The 15,799-nt window shown below is 52.2% G+C and overlaps 1 protein-coding gene across 1 annotated transcript in view; it reads right to left on the bottom strand.

Annotated features, from left to right (window-relative positions):
* The window catches only part of NOS1AP (nitric oxide synthase 1 (neuronal) adaptor protein), a gene marked incomplete at its 5' end in the record, with an annotated part of 37,611 nt that overhangs the window by 21,538 nt on the left and 274 nt on the right, over window positions 1–15,799 (bottom strand). The window contains one exon of the mRNA XM_009077625.1: window positions 5,960–6,031. Coding sequence (XP_009075873.1) covers window positions 5,960–6,031 — 72 coding nt within the window. The remainder of the gene's footprint in view (window positions 1–5,959; window positions 6,032–15,799) is intronic.

Raw genomic sequence — 15,799 nt, 5'->3', positions numbered from 1 at the left:
ACCCACCAGGAACATTGCTGCTTGAGTTGGCATGCCCAGCGCCAGCCGATGTGTTCCTGCCAGAGCCATGAGCATCACCTGCCCATGTGACACTTGCCCAGAGCAGAAGTGCTGAGCTCCTCAGAGAGACAGGAGGTATGGGGAAGACCACACACTGGCATGCACCTCCTGGCTCAGGAGCTTTCCCAAACCATGCTACCCCATCTGGGTTATGGTTTCCTTCATCCTTGCTAGCTCCACAACCAAGCTCTCTGTCCAGCTGGGAACTCCCTGCTCTTTCCCAGGCTGGACACCCTGCCACCAAGTTTTCCATCCCACCACAGTTTGGAGCCTGGCCACAAGAGACATGCTGCTGTCCCAGGTTTGGCAGAAAGCTCTTAGCTAGGGCGTCGCTGGAAGCTGAAAGGCAATGAGCTTATCATGACCTATTTATGAAGTCAGCTACCAGGGGAAGAGAAGCATGCCTGTTCCTCATCTCCTCAGCACCCATCAGGTCGCATGTCTGGCTGAGCCCAGTCATTCCTGCCACTGCATGACCCAGCACGCCTGGCAGACAGCTGGCACAGGCAGCACTTGCTCATGTCTGCCCTCATTGCTTTCCCAAAGTCTCTCTGGCAACAGTGCCCAAAGCTCCATCCCTAGCCGCCTTCCTTCAGGGCTCAGACCTTGCTTTCCAGCATTAATGGCTCAACACTTGACACCTCTTTACCAGTCCAGATACCTGCCCTCTGCCACATAGAGTCATTTACTTGTAATTTTACTACCCATGCATTATCACTCACATTACTTAACACTGCCAGTAACTTCCAAAGCTCCACTGGACAGCACTCACCCCATCCTGGCCATGGTATTAAAGCAGACAATAAAGCCAGGGCCACCACACTTTGGTCAACTCTCTTGGGAACCATCCCTTCCCTGTGGGCAGTCTTGGAAAAAAAGGCTGCTCCAATCAATCTGGGTACGAATTTAATCAGTTTATTGATTAAATACTAACCACAGGATAAGATCCTGACCTATTTCATGCCATCAAGTAGGTGGCATGTTGGTAGCAATACCAAACTAGCCATTATTTTATTATGACATTAAGTGGCACTGGTGATGCCAGAAGAAATACAATGAGCTTGCCCAGAAGCCTTTATCAATTTACTGCGACTGACAGAACACTGAAAGAGCAATTGAAATTATTACAGATATCCTTTCAGTTCCTCCCAGATCTAATACAACATAATCTTGTTCATCTTGAATAATCACGTCAAGTCATTAGACTGTCGATAATTCACCTTGCACTGAGTACAGTGACTTGGCAAGAAGCAGCCTGTGCCCTTTAGGTGGCCAATGCCTGAGCATATCCTGGACAGCCCATTGCCCACTGCCCACTGTGTTGGTCCCCACAGGCAGGCAGGAGTGGGCAGGGCTCAGGGACACAGGGCCAGCTTGCTCCCAAATCCTGCTCCATTTTATGGCAGGGACAGACATGCTGCTCCTTGCATGGTGAAAGAAAGAAAAGAAGAATAAAGGAAAACCAGAAAGCATCACTGTAAATGACATAATGCTTTTAAAAACTCACCGTGGCAGGAACAGGGGTATCTCAGAAATATTTTAATTAAATGAGCTCAAAATTACACCAGGTGCTCTACACAAATAACTGGCCAAATGCATCAATTTTCACACCAGTCCGACTGTGCCTGTGGCCTGCAGAGGATGCAAAATCTTGCTTCAAACAAGCTTGTTGAAATTCAGCAATTTAGCCAATTTGCTAAAATTGAGCTCAGCTATGCAAAGCAGCAGAAGTCCCACAAAATCAGATGTACCTGACAGAGTAGGAGGTGTAGACGAGAGAGATTTTCAAGAGCTTGGAATGTCTCCCTGTTTCAAGCCTGCAGAACTCAGATGGACGCTTCCCAGAAACAGGCTTGCAAAAGTCTTCCACAGAAGCAGCTTTTAAGAAGTGCCTATATAGGATTTCATCCTTTCTGGCTCCAAAGAAAACCTGGATTAAAGCTATACTCAGCAAGCCAAGTAGCAAGAAAAGGCTGATTCCAAATTCTCTAGCAGATTCTCTATTCTCAAATTCTCTACCAAATTCTCAGAACAAAAGCACCAAGCCCCAGTCAGGTAGCACTGACTGCACTGGAGACATGCCAGGGACACGGAAAGGAAAGCATTTGCAATTATTTACATCACAACATAAAAAGTACACAGTTGGCATTGTCATTTAGTGCCCCGAGAAGAGAAGGGAAGAGTAGCAGTACCATAACACCCTCTCTGGTAACTGACAGACCCATGAGCTCCCACTCAAATTTCTCCAGCTTTGCCCATGACCAGCACAGAGCAAAGAGCACTGTGGCCTCGGTGCTGCTGCTTCCCAGAGAGCCTGGGCAAGGATGGTCCCACGGGCTTGCACCAAGGGACAGGCTGGCTGCAGCTCTAACAACTGCTTAACTACTCTTGACTTTGGGACCTTTTCATGGTCAGGTACCCACAGGTAATTATCTGGACTTACAGATCAATTCCTCACACCTTGCATCCACAGCAGCCAAGGAGCATTTTGAAAGCCAACCTACCCCAACAGTTTAGGGCATGAAGAAACATGGACTGGGTCATCCTTGGGATGAGGAGGATAAGGGGGTCAGTTGTACTAACATAAGCCCAGCCACTTGCCCAGAAAGCATGCCCTGGTCAATTGTATTTATTGGTACTGACATGGCCATCAGTGCTCTGCAGGAAAGACACAGGCTTTGGAGGAAAGCTGCATTAACTGCTCACAAAATTGCTGTCCAAGTGCATCCCTGGCATGGCTAAGGTCCCATTCCACTGAGTCCTTTCAGGGCAAGGGACCTGCACCATGACACAGAGCAGATGGGGCTGTGTCCCCAGCAAGCCCAGTCAATGCAGGCAGGAAAAGCAGGAAAGCAGAGACAGTCAGCGGAGCACCTCCCCCATCCCTCCTTGCCCTGTGCTCTGAGAATCCTGTGAATTCTCCACATCCTCCTGCCACTGGACAGAAACTCTCCCTCCAGCCAGCACTATGAGGATAGCCATGGCATCACCAGCCCTTCAGCAGTGGGGAGAAAGGGGATGGCATCACTGCCATGCAACATCAACCCCTTCTTTAAAGTCCCTCTCAACTCAGATCCACCAAAGGGACCAGATTTGGGCGTAATGTACACCTCTAGCTCAGGTGGAGCCATCCTGCCCACACCATCACTCTGCTCTGCAGAGTGGGAGAGGGCGGCAGAGTCCGCCCCGAGCAGGCATCCCAGCAATGCTGGCTATGCCGTGTCCTCCTCTGTGCCCCCAAAGGGTCAGGTCTCCATCTAAACAGGAAGCCAGGATCTGACAGGCCTGGAGTGTGGGGGCGGAGAGGGCAGGCAGCGCTGCAGGAGGTGCTGGTGTCCCTGTCCCTCCCTGCCCCCAGCACAGCACAGGCAGTCACAGAGGGTTTCCAGGGCTCTCTCCCCACTGAGATCCCTACTGTCAGGCAGGGAGCTTCCTCACTTCTTTGCAAGATCATGATTTTTATCACTTAGTAAACAGGGCAAAGCCCAGTGAGCAGCTGCGGCAAAGGCAGCACTGAGAAAGGGGAGTTGCAGAAGCAGCGGGGATGGTGAGGGCCCCCTCCTTCACCAGCAGCGACTAACCTGGAACAAACTGGGACAGAACACTTTTTCCCTAAACCAGGGACTGCATTAAAAACCACACAAACCTCAGGGTCAGCAGCTGTTTCACACCTCACACACAGAACACTTGGTGATCTCCCACTGCTTGTTTTCTGTGCCTAAATAACCTTTTTCCTCCTCTGTTTTCCCCATGCCAATATTTTGGGATTATGTTATTCCTTAAAGCAGAAGGGTAGCTGTGTTCTTTAAGAAGGACATGCATTCCTTGACCTGCAGCCAAACTGAAGCCAGCCCCTGGCACCCAACCCAGCCAGAAATGCCCTTGCAATGCTGCGGTGTGTCCTGCTGCCAGGTGTGCAGCCAGCACAAAGCACGGGAAACCAGGGGAGGGCTAGACACATAAACATCCATCAAACAAACCACCCTGGCATCCTCCCCACAAATAGCACCCCATGACAAATAAATAGACATTAAAAGTCTTTCTGGCAGATCAGATCTGCAAAGTCATGGCCTTTCAAATACTTGCACCTCTCCTGTCTTACACTAGATGAAGGAAGCCTGAGCACACATTCCAAGCACATTACTCAGCACAAGAAATCATTATTTTACCCCATTTTGCCTTCTTTTCCCGCCATTCAGAGCTTTATTTATGAATTTTCTAGACTGTGCTTAAGTTTATTTATATTGGTCAACAAGGATGTTTTGCTGCGGATTTTTTCCCCTAGGGTTTACTTAAGCCCTCAGAGTTGTGCCAATCCATACTGAGGTGGAGTTCTGGAATTTTGGGGCTGGAGCTGCATTCTTTCAAAAGTCTTATCTTGAAAGGCACAGAGGAAACTGCTGTTTATAAGAGCTTTCGATGGCGTAATGGTTGTTCTGACCCAAGCCTCGTCTGGAAACAAGGTGGGCAAACCTAATGCCATAAAGGACTTCCCAGTTTGTGCACCAGTCACAAGATTAACCACCACAGAGAGGACAGGGCAGCAGGTAGGGAAGCTGTTGAGGAAAGCCCACAAACTATTTACACTCTGAAAGTTTGAAACAGGAGAGCCTTGCAATCTGTGTCCTTGGGATATGATACTCCTTGCCTTGAGATATGATACTCTTCTCCTCTGGTGATAAGGAAAGAGAAAACGAGATTATAGCAAGAGTCTGCAAGAGGGGCTGAGAGGAGCAGAGCCCTGGTAGGGCTGCTCAGTGACAAGAGTAGGTCCAGTGCTTATAGAATCCCATGAGGCCACGAGAAAGACAGCTCATCCATTAGCCAACATCCCTGCAAGTGCCCTCAGGTCCTTCCAGTTAAGAGTGTTATTCGCAATAGCGAGCCATCCCTGGAAGGCAGGGCAGACCCTTGCTGTGACCCACTGACAGACCAAATTCCTGTGCCTGTGGCCACATACACCACACCAAGGTCCAACCCCAGCCCAAAGGGCTGTTCTGTGCCTTAAGAACAGTCAAGCTCCTGCTGTTTTAAGTGTGGGGGCAGCAAGCTCATGGGATGGGGGGTTTACTCCCCTTCCAGCCTGTCCTGAACACCTTCCAGTTGTGCAGGCAAGAGGCCAGGGACCAGAAGGAAAGCTCCTCTCCTGGCTATTGGCCAAGCATTATACAGCAAGAGCGCCCCGTATCCTGACTGTAAGTATTTTGGGAAGTCAGATGACTTCATTACCAGATGACATCCCCTGACCTACTAGCTGTTAAACAAGCTCACTGCTGGCTAGCCCCAGACCTTGTTACTCCGCACTTTAATTTGCACATTGTCATTTACCAGGCACTAACCTGCTGCCATATCCAGGCAGCACCCGAGTTTTCGTGCAGCTGAAACGCCTATACAAGCAGTAAAACCCAGAAGTGCCCTTTCCCCAAGCAGCTTGTTGTTACTTTCTTATTGCGATTGACACATGAGGACATTGTTGCAATCACGGACATGCTACAGTTACCATCCAGTGCCTGCAGCATCATATCCCGCATCTACCTTCCACTCCATCCCTGCCTCCACAGCACATGCTCCTGCACAGGATGCAGCACCGTGAGTGTGGAGACAGCCCTGCTACAGCTGGGGCTGCAGCTAACCCCAGCCATGGCACATGGGATGCCTGGGTACCACGGGGGACAGACAGCGCTGGAGATGCTGCAAATGCGACGCTGTGGCACATGGAGCTTACAGGCATTGTGCCTGGGTTACACAGAGATACCAATGGAGAGAAGGACAGTGAAAAATACAGTTGTGAATAACTTGGAGAATAGGATTTCTGCAATCAAAGCTGCAAGTGGAGATGGATGAGCAGTGTCCCTTGCCACCCCGACAGAAGAGGAAGGAGCATCCTTCCCATACTCACCCTGATCCGCCGCATAGCTGTCACGATCTCCACCCTACTGTTTGGCCGTGGCACATCCAGGCTCCCAATGTACTGCAGGGAAAGAAAGAGGAGATCAGCTGAATTCCCACAGCACTAAACCCTCATCGTTCCACCACGGCCTTGATGGTATCCCTGGAGAGAACCCACGGTCACTTCTGGGGAATGGGCAGCATTTTGCCTGCTGCACCCGAATCCTTGCACGCCTCCCAGCATGAAGCTGTTCCCTCACCACACCAATTCAAGGATTCAGCAGCCCTTATTCCAGCAGTAAAATAACATCAGTGATCAGGCCAGGAGGACTCACTCATCTAGGCCATGATCAAAGCATATAGGCATAAGCGAATATCCCCTCAGCTGCACTGAGTCATTTCTTATAGACCTGGATATTGGAATATCCCTAAAATAGCTGGGCCAACCTGTCCTGTGACAGGCCCTTCATTATTTAATTACAGCCCTGCCAAACCCATGGCTGTTTTTGCAGCAATGCTGAGCCTCCAGGCCAAGCCTCCAGAATAAAGGAGCCGCTTTGCTATTCAAAGGGGACCAAAGGCAGCGCCACTGCGACCCAGCACGGAGCGACACCGAACAAAAACCTTTTTAAAAATAAAATGGAAGAGGGCAGATTCAGAAGAAGGATCAGAAAACAGACAAGCCATGAAGAGTCAATGCTGAGCACTAAAAACGTGTAGTTGGAAGAAAAGCGTTTAGAGCCTATTTACTAGCCCCCTGTGCTCCCACGCTTCATCTCAACACAAGGGCTGACGTAACCCTCGGCAGCGCAGCGCGGGCACTAAACCCAGCAAGGCTACGTGTTCCTGTGAATATGGGCACAACCTCTACCGACACCATGAAAGCCCAGGTCACTGGTTTCAAGCAGCAGTGCTGAGATAGGTGCCTAAGTGTCTGAACCTGTGCTCAGGGATCACCGTGCAGGCAGAGGCTGTGGAGAGGGGTTATTTCTCACCCAGCATTGCTATGGGACTTCCAGTTCCTCTCTGCTGGGATGCTGATACCACCTCTATGGAGGGCATGGCATGGGGGCTGCATAACCACACCTGGGCTTTTTGTGTGTGCTGTCCCAGAGAGCCCTCTGGGACAAAAACTCAGAGTGCTCTGTGTTTCTGAGAGCCCTCCTTGCCAACCCTACAAGCCCACTGGCTCGGCGAGATCATCTGCAGCTGCACAGCTCCTGCCTGGGGGGAGACGGGGGCAGGTGTCCAGTGACCGGCGCCGGGCAGTCAGTGCTGAGAGATGTGAATAGAGAGGATATAAAAATAAACACCAAACAGCTGGCATGTCCGTCACATGCCGTGCAGGCTGCCGCGGCACAGGGCAGCTTTACGTAACCAGGAATTACAGCCCACGGTGCACACTGCCGGCACACGCGGCACGAACTGCCCAGACCACAGCCCCTGGCTGCAACACACAGGTCTGGGTCAGCCCGCAGCCACATCCCCTACACAGAGTCCTCCACCCCTTCAGAGGTTGGGTCGTATTGGGAGAAGCATCTTGGATATCAATCGATTCCCTTTTCTTATATAAAGTCTGGAAACCATCAATAAAAAGTGGGAGCTGAGGAGCAGAGCTGAGGCAGCCAGCGCCCTGAACACGGCCACCATGCAGCACCTAAGGCAGAAGCTTTCCCCATCCTCCCCTGCCAGGAAAGCATCTCTGCTGCACAGCACCTCCCATCGAGCCTCCCCATGCTGCTCTTCTGACAGGGACCACCCAGGGAAGAGAGATTCTTAGCTTACACGAGGAGAAGGACAGACTTTTGCAGCCAGAGGATGCCTATCTTCTTCCAGCTATTCCTGACACCATGAGGTCACTGCCACTAGAAGGGTAATCACTTTCCTTCCCCTGCACTTCTCTTCCCCAGGCAAGTGCAGAATACAGCCACATCCAAGGACAGAGCAAGCAGTGGCAGCTAGGCAGAAGATGTCCATACCTACTGCTGCTTCCCACGGCCACATGAATCCCAGCAATGCCAACCTTCTGGCTGCCAACCACAACCTCGTGCCCACAACTGCATGTGTGAGCCTGGCAGGGCTGGGGTGCCCTGTAAGCAAGTGATGGAGCAGAAAGCAGACATCACCTTGAGCTGGGCATTGCCTTCTTGGATAGGCCTCCTGGGAAACAGCACCGGCAGTAGGGCCATCTCAATGCTGTCCTATCTATGTCCTGTTATTCAGCTGCTCCCTCCGGCCCATGCTCACATGTACCCAAAGCAATGGGCACAGGTCGCAAACTATGCAGGATTCACTTTTGCTCACCAAACCTGGGATCCAGGGCATCCTGCTGCAGCCCATATCCTGTGGCTGCTCCCACCAGAGCCCACGGCATATCGAGCCCCAGTGTGGGCTCACTTCACACAATTACTGTGCTCACAGCTCCAAAAACAACCCCCTCTCCCTCCATTCTGGAGGCAGGTATTTTTTGCACATTTCACAAAACTCAACAGATGGACAAAGACTCCCCAGATTATTTCTGCCTTCAGGGCAGAAATCGCACATGAGAACTGCACTGCAGAAAAGTAGCCCTTCACAATGTGGTAAGTATCCCCCAAAAATGTGAACTTGGGGGTTGGCCTTTCAGCTAAACCATTTCTCAGGTGAGGAGAAGGGGTGGCCTGAGAAACCACCTGTATTTTCTAGTGATTTACAGGTGATAAGTGTACTGAGGGCCACTCCTGCTCCACTCTCCTCCAGCCCTCCTACACACAGCACAGACTTTAATTATGGGAAAAGGTGTGGGAAAATGCAGGTGAGGCAAAGGTAAGGATCAGCAAAGCAGCCAGACCCTTCACAGTGCAATACATCCCCCTCATCCCACCCCAAAACTGAGACTGAGCTGCCCCTCTCACAGAGCAGGAGTCCCAGAAACTCCCAAGCACGGGGACTCCCAGGCACAGGCTTTTGCCTTCCTTTAACATAATCGTGCCTGGAGCGAGCTGCCAGGCAAGTGGCGGTGGTCCTGGTCCCGACAGGGGATGATTTCCCAGGGCTTGGGCAGGTATCCATGCCAGCAGGCTGACCACACGGGAAAGGGAGGCAGCAGAGCCGAGGCTGAGCCCAGGGAGGAGAAAGGAAGGTGCCCAAGACAAAAGGAAAGAAAATAAAGCTGTGGGAAAGGGCTAACAAAGAAAATAAACCCATGAAAGAACCCACCCTCCCCAAGCTGCCGTGAATCGTAGGGAAAACCATATGTACAAATACAGGATGCAGCTTTTCCAAATAATCACCTCCAGATCCACAGCCTCACCACGGGATGGGGGCACAGAGATGGAGCCCCCAGCTGCACCCAAGAGCCAAGCGGGATTAGGAGGTCACCGATCCCCAAGCTCTGAAGGTGGGGAGGGCAGTCCTGGGCTGCCCCCTCCTCCTCAGCCCAATTAGGAGAAGAAAGGCCACCCACTCGGAGTGCTGGTGAATGGGCAGCTGAGGGGGTCCCTGGTCTAACAGGCACCCTGGCAGCCCCACAAAGGCAGCCCTCACACTGCCAATGGCCAGAACTGCTGCAGGCTGTGATGCCAGCACAAAGAATCTCTTTTGTAAGGTGTTTTGGTACCCTGCGTGCCCTGCTGCTCCTCATCCCCACGTGTGGGATCCAGCCTTCCATCCAGCCTTCCACAGCCCCCAGAAAGGGCAGTCCCTCTCCCTGCCATGGCACATGTGGCTGTCACAGCACCCAAAGGGATACTGCTTGCTGACCCTGTCCCATGCAAGCAGGCTCTCCCCTCTGGCCCAGGCATGGCAGGAAGGGGCCCCCAGACACAGCCCACACCATGCACCCTCTGCCCATGACTTACAAAAGACCTGTCCAGTTCGGGGAAATGCCAGAGAAAAAAATTCTGGTTTTTAAACAGAAAACAAAGGGGAGCACTTTGCCAAAGGACTGTTTGCACAAGTCACTCAGTTTCTCGTTATTCCTTGAGGCCATTTAATATTGCTCGTTTTCTGCACTGTCAGAAATGAATTTTCTTGAGAAGCTGCTTTTTCTGTGACAGCAGGTGGCAGATATTTTTGGAAAACCGAAGGCCGATCGCGTCTCTGACAGGGGACACCTTGGAAGGGGTGTTGATGAGACTGGTGGTGGGCAGAGGTGGGCAGCCAAAGCCTTCCCCGGAGAGGAGCTGCTGCCTTCCTGAGGGAGGCACATTGCTGCTCCGACAGCCCAATACAGCGTGCAAAGGTCAGGGCTGAATCATCCCCAGTTTACAGGGGTGCCTGGATTGGCTGGCTGCTGGGTTCCCAGCTTTGAAAGCCACCCTGAGCCAGAGACTCTGCCACAGATGGGGAGCCACTGCTTCTGCAGAGAGCCTGCAGGAAGGCAGCAGGGCAGCACAGGCAGTGGGGACACACTGGCACCAACCCCAGCCTGGGGCATCACACCATGAGCTACACAGCCATCCATCTTCAGGGCCAGGAGAGCCTCGTCCAAGCAGAGGGTCCTGCACCCAGGTACCAGCAGCCAGGTGTGAGGCATCAGATACAGGGTGTGAGGGTCCCCAGATTCCTGAAGAGTCCAGGGCAGCCTGAGGCTGCAGCACATACTGGGACATTGGCCCCGTGGCACATAGCTGTACCATGAAGCAAGGGACAAAGTGCTCAGGCACCAGTTCCCAGCCAGGTGCCCCGAAATCTGAAGGCTCTTTATTTCCCCCTTGCCTGGGGAACACCCAGCCTGTCTGCAGACTAGCTGATAAGGGTTTCTCCCTGGGCTGCTGCCGTCAAGGAAAGCAAGCAAGGAGAAATCCAATTCCCAGGACTTTTGGTGTCCCAGTGTTCCTGCTCTCCAGCTGCCTGTGCATGGCCTCAGCCCGGGGAGCCAAGGGTCTGGGCTGGCACGGCCCTGGTTCTGCCCTGCACCCCAGGAACACCCAGCCTCACTGGGAGGAAAGGGGGGAAGTTTACTCAGACTGCGGTGGTACAGGCTCAGAGGCCAAAAGGGATGGAAAATTCCTGATGCCAGCTGACTTCAATGGAAAAAAGCCCTGGCTTTCCATCCGACGGGTGCTCTGCTCAGCGTTGGACCTCTAGCCTTGCCCAGTCCTTCCTTAGCAGGGCTCTGCACCCTGGGGACAACAGGGTGCATCCAGCCCTGGCAGCCAGGTATTTTGAGGAGCTATGTCAGACCCATCCAGAGCTATGCTCACGGACACTGGGCATTAATTAACACAGGGACCCTCACACCATGCAGCACTGCTCAGGCTGAACCCTTAAGGGTATCAGTGATTATTATCTGCTGGTCCTAGCAGCGCTTGCCCTCTTTATGAGCTGTCGGGGGGCTTGAGTGCCAGAAATACAGAGCTCTGGGGGTTCCAAGACCAGACATAGCACCCACCAGAGCCAGATACACCACTCCCAATCCTCCCCTCTCCCCAGCCAAAACAGGGCTCACATGAAAAGGGGAGACACTTTTGCTGCAGGTGACTCTGCAGCAGAGACACCAGGGCACAGAGCCAGCGGGTGCAGAGGAGGGATGAATTTTTTCCATGCCAATGAAGCAGGACTGTCCACTTGCCTCATTTCCATTCCCCACCCAGCCATGCCACCCACAGCTGCCCCCCACGCAAGGCCTGAGCTTCCTGAACCTGCTACAGCCTCAACAGGCTGTACATGACATGCAAGACCAGAGTACTGCAGAAAGCAGGGCTGGGAGCATCTCATCCCCATTGCTGCTTCCTTGAGACCTCCTGGCATCTGCTGAGCCCACGCATTGCCCAGCTGGGACCCACAGTCTGGGCACACATGGCTTTGCCAAATCCCGACGGAGTTTTCTTTGCTAAGAGCTTCACTGAGCAGCCTGTGAACTGACTTAACAAGTATGGCAGAAATATGCCACTGTTTCAGAGGAGAACCTTTGTAGACTTGGGAAGGTTATTTATAGCCTGGAGCGAGCAATCCTGGGCTCAGGCACACTGCAGCTTTGCTCTGGGCTGAGCAGCCCCGACAGAGAACACCAGAGCTGTCAGTACAAACAGCCCCCAAATAGTGTTGCCAAGTCTCTCTCAACCAGACAAATCGGTGCAGAGCTTCACACAACCTGTCTCCTGCTTCCCAGCCCTCCAGAAAAGGGACCCTGATGCAGTGGAGAACTGAACACCCCGATTTGAGCTGCCTGCAATTTAACTCACTTCCAATGCTGTTATGTATGGCCCCTATGTACATAAAAATATACACAGGAGTGGAAACACACCTTTATTCCCTGCTTAGTGTTCACCTGAGGCTATAATCATTTCCTTGACAAAAAATTTCTCTTTGGAGCAACTGGCAGGCACTGCCAGTACTCGCAGCCCCAGGAGGGTGGTGAGCAGGTGAGCTGGAGATGTTCAGAGGTAGGGACATAATGGATCAGACTAAAGTATCTTTCATGTCCCATCTCCAAACATAGACAGCAGCAGATGCTTGGTTCAACTTCAGTTTCCCACGCACAGAATCAGAGAAGTGCACTGACAAAAATGAGAAAAAATGCCTGGTTGCCAAGATCGCTTAAGACAAAAAAAAAAAAAGAAAGCAACACTCCACCACCCAACCCCAAAAACCCCACCTGCTGCACAGAACAGCAATCCTCCCAAACCTCCAGTCCCACTTTTATCTGCAAGCAGGTCTGGTATCAGGAACATCAGGTTTCAGCACATGTGATGTCCAGGCCCATGGCAGTCCCAGACTGCAGATGCTGGTTCTGCCAAGGATCAAGATGTGCTTGAGCAGCCTCTTCTTTCCTTGTGTGGACACGGGGGAGCATCAGAGAGGGTCCTCACACCCATCTGCCCCTTCACTGGGAACAATGTACATTAGGACACTGCAGAGGGATTAACAGAACTAAAGAATTAACAGCTGTTTCCAAATAATGGGCATTTGGTAGGTTGGACCTAGCTCTGGACCACAAGACCTCCAGGGCAGGAGGAGAGCCCAGCCCAGCAGGCTCTTAAGAGTGGCTCTAAGGACTGGGACAGCAATGACTTGCGCAAACCCAGCAGCGCCCAGCAGCCCTGCACTCCTACAGACAGGGGTCTGACAGTCCAGTGACAGGCTCCACCACCCCACTCAATTCCCTCTGCTGCTGATCTCTCTGGAGGCGTTGGAGTAGCCTGAGTCATGATTTCTGAATGCACAGAATTGCTAGTGTTGCACAAGGTGGCCCTTGGGTTTTGTCCTGCAGCAGCAAGGCCTTGGGAAGATAAGGAGTAAGCTCACATCCCTCTCCTCCTCCTCCTCATGGAGGACAGGAGGTGTTTTAACATCCCCATTTATTTAATCAGAAAACCACTGCACAAGTGGGAATTTCTGTCTGCTCCCCTGCACCATGCTGCAGCTCCCAGCTCTTTCATCCGAATGCTTCAGCTAACCCAAGAGGCCAGGCTTTTGATTTTATTCAACAATTCAGACTGCAAGATGCAGAAGAAAACTAATGTCCTGCCTCTCCTTGGAGTCAGCTCCTCCAATTCCCAGCAGCCTGACCGAGGCACCTCTGGGATACAGAGGGGTTTGGTGCCAAGAGAGGTAGCCAATGAAAACAGATCCAAAAGTGTGAAATGTATTACTGTTCATAGGAAGATGGAGTGGGATTTTCCAACTATTGGATTTATCTCCAGAAAATGGATTAACATAATCCTTAGAGGACACTTTGCTCTGCCTCGGTGTCCCTGTGCCAGAGCATATGGCTCAAGTGGCTCCAGTGGGGATGAGAGGCACAAGCCTCCTGACAGCATCGCATCACATGCGATGGCATCATTTGCTTCAGGGTGAGTCCATCATTCTCTGCTTGACAAGGGGGCAAATCCTGACTGCCTGTGGCCACACACCCACCCTGGGATGCCAGGACTCCCTCAGGAGAGAGGCAAGGGGGACAACGGCATGGACGCCAGCTGCTGTTGATGTACCAAAACACACACTACATCCACCACACGGGCCACTTAAAGACAGCAGAGACAGCGCAGGTCTGAGTGTAAAAATAAAATTACAAATTGAAACAATAAATCAGCACATACTGACTCAGGCCCACATTACCCCCCTGCAGTGAGCCCCAAGCAAGCTCGTCAGGAATCTCAGGCTGCTGGAGCACTGAGCACTGATCCAGCTGCTGAGGGCTGTAACACCAGGATCCCTGCTGCCCGCACTATCAGCCATCCCAGGAGGATTTTAGGAGACAGGCACGCAAGTCCCAACACCCCAGATGAGCATTTTACTTCTTTAATCTTCCCCCAAAGTTCAGCTCTAAATCAGAGTTCCGCATTTTTGTGACTCGCACTGAGTGCCTGGCTGCAACAAGAGCTGCCCGGGTATAAGTGCCCAGGATTCCTGGGGATAAAAGGAACTAAAGGAGTGTAAGCATTTAATTAATCTCCAGCAATCTAATAAAAGGATAGAGTAATTGCCTAAGCCATCTGCATTCTGTGTCTGGCCAAGGGCTGCTGGAGAACCCACGAATTCGGAAGCTGGGTTTCGTACGGAGTGTGCTTGGCAGTAACGCGTGCCACCGGATACCAAATAAGAGAAAGAGGAGCTAACAAAGACTAATATGCACCACGGCATTAATGCAGCCAGACCAGCAGCATGGAGCAGAGATGAGCCATGAGCAGACCGAGGGGCTGCTGATGCCCTATCCCACTCCTCAGCCCCCAAACCAGGTCACCCAAACCTGGCATGGAAGAGGCACATGGGATTTCAAAGGGGAGATGCTTAGTAGCCTCCCCACAGGTAAGGGATGAGCTGATGCTGGCAGTAAAACAACAATCGGCTCAGATATCCCAGGAGCAAAGGCTGCAAAGTTGAGCTTGAACAGTCTTTCCCAGGTAACAGTTGCAAAGCAGGTTTAAGTTTGCTCCATAAACAACTCCTCAGCTGTTTTGCTCTCTGCAGCACAGTGCCTGCCACCGGGCAGGTGATGGCCTCTGCAGAGGAACCCTCCCAACCCCGACAAAAGGGGGAAAATAACACTTTGACACCCTCCGATGAGCCGCAGCCTTACCCCGAGGGCACAGCACACAATTAGACACCAAATCTGTGATTTTTCTTCCCCTGACAGCACATGTGCTTGGAGGACAACAGCATGTGACAGATGCCTTCCTGCCGCTCAGAACTGTTTTACACCCGTTTTGTTTCCCTAAGTCAACCTCACTTGAGGATCTCGTCAGCATGATAACCATATCCCCCGGGAGAAGCAAAGGACAGGATTTTATGCTTCCCCTTTCCAAATCTTCTGGCCAGCCCCCTTCCCAATTTACTGCCAGCCAGCATTACCTGCTCGGGCTGGGCAATGTGGCCAGGTAGCTTGGCTTTTCCCAGCCTGCTGCGAGATGGCAAGTGCCAGCCTGCGGGAAGCCACAGCCTAAGTGGAGTAAGAAACTAAAAAGTCCCAGCAGAAAAAAGAATTTATAAAGGAAAGAGCACTTCCTGCCAAATCTTCTAGTAGGGATGGTTTATACATGTAAAGAGAAATAGCAAGCTTTTATTTCGGGAGTGCAGCCCTGACCTCTTGCACCGCAACACAAATGGCACAGAGTTCCTCCGGCTGCTCACATGCTGAGCTTACCCCAACAGAGGAGCACGAGGGTACAAGGCATCGTGCAGACCCCAACCATCCCGTCTCCCATCACACCGGCAATCCAGCACTACCCACAGCGCTGCTGGAGCTGCAGGGCAAAGCCCGAGCCCTCTGCTCTCTCCCGGGCAGCTGCACACAGACCCCAACGTCCCCAGGCAACACCGCGCAGAGCCACGGAGGGATACAGGGCCAGGGAGGGATGCTGGGGTGAGCCAGGAGGGTGACCCCACTCCAGCCCGACCCATCCCACCAGCCTGGGCATCCCGACGG

Source organism: Acanthisitta chloris, unplaced genomic scaffold (assembly GCF_000695815.1).
Source record: "Acanthisitta chloris isolate BGI_N310 unplaced genomic scaffold, ASM69581v1 scaffold27896, whole genome shotgun sequence".
Taxonomy (NCBI): Eukaryota; Metazoa; Chordata; class Aves; order Passeriformes; family Acanthisittidae; genus Acanthisitta; species Acanthisitta chloris.
The sequence above is the reverse complement of the archived record's forward strand: the minus strand, read 5'-3'. Positions and strand labels throughout refer to the sequence as shown.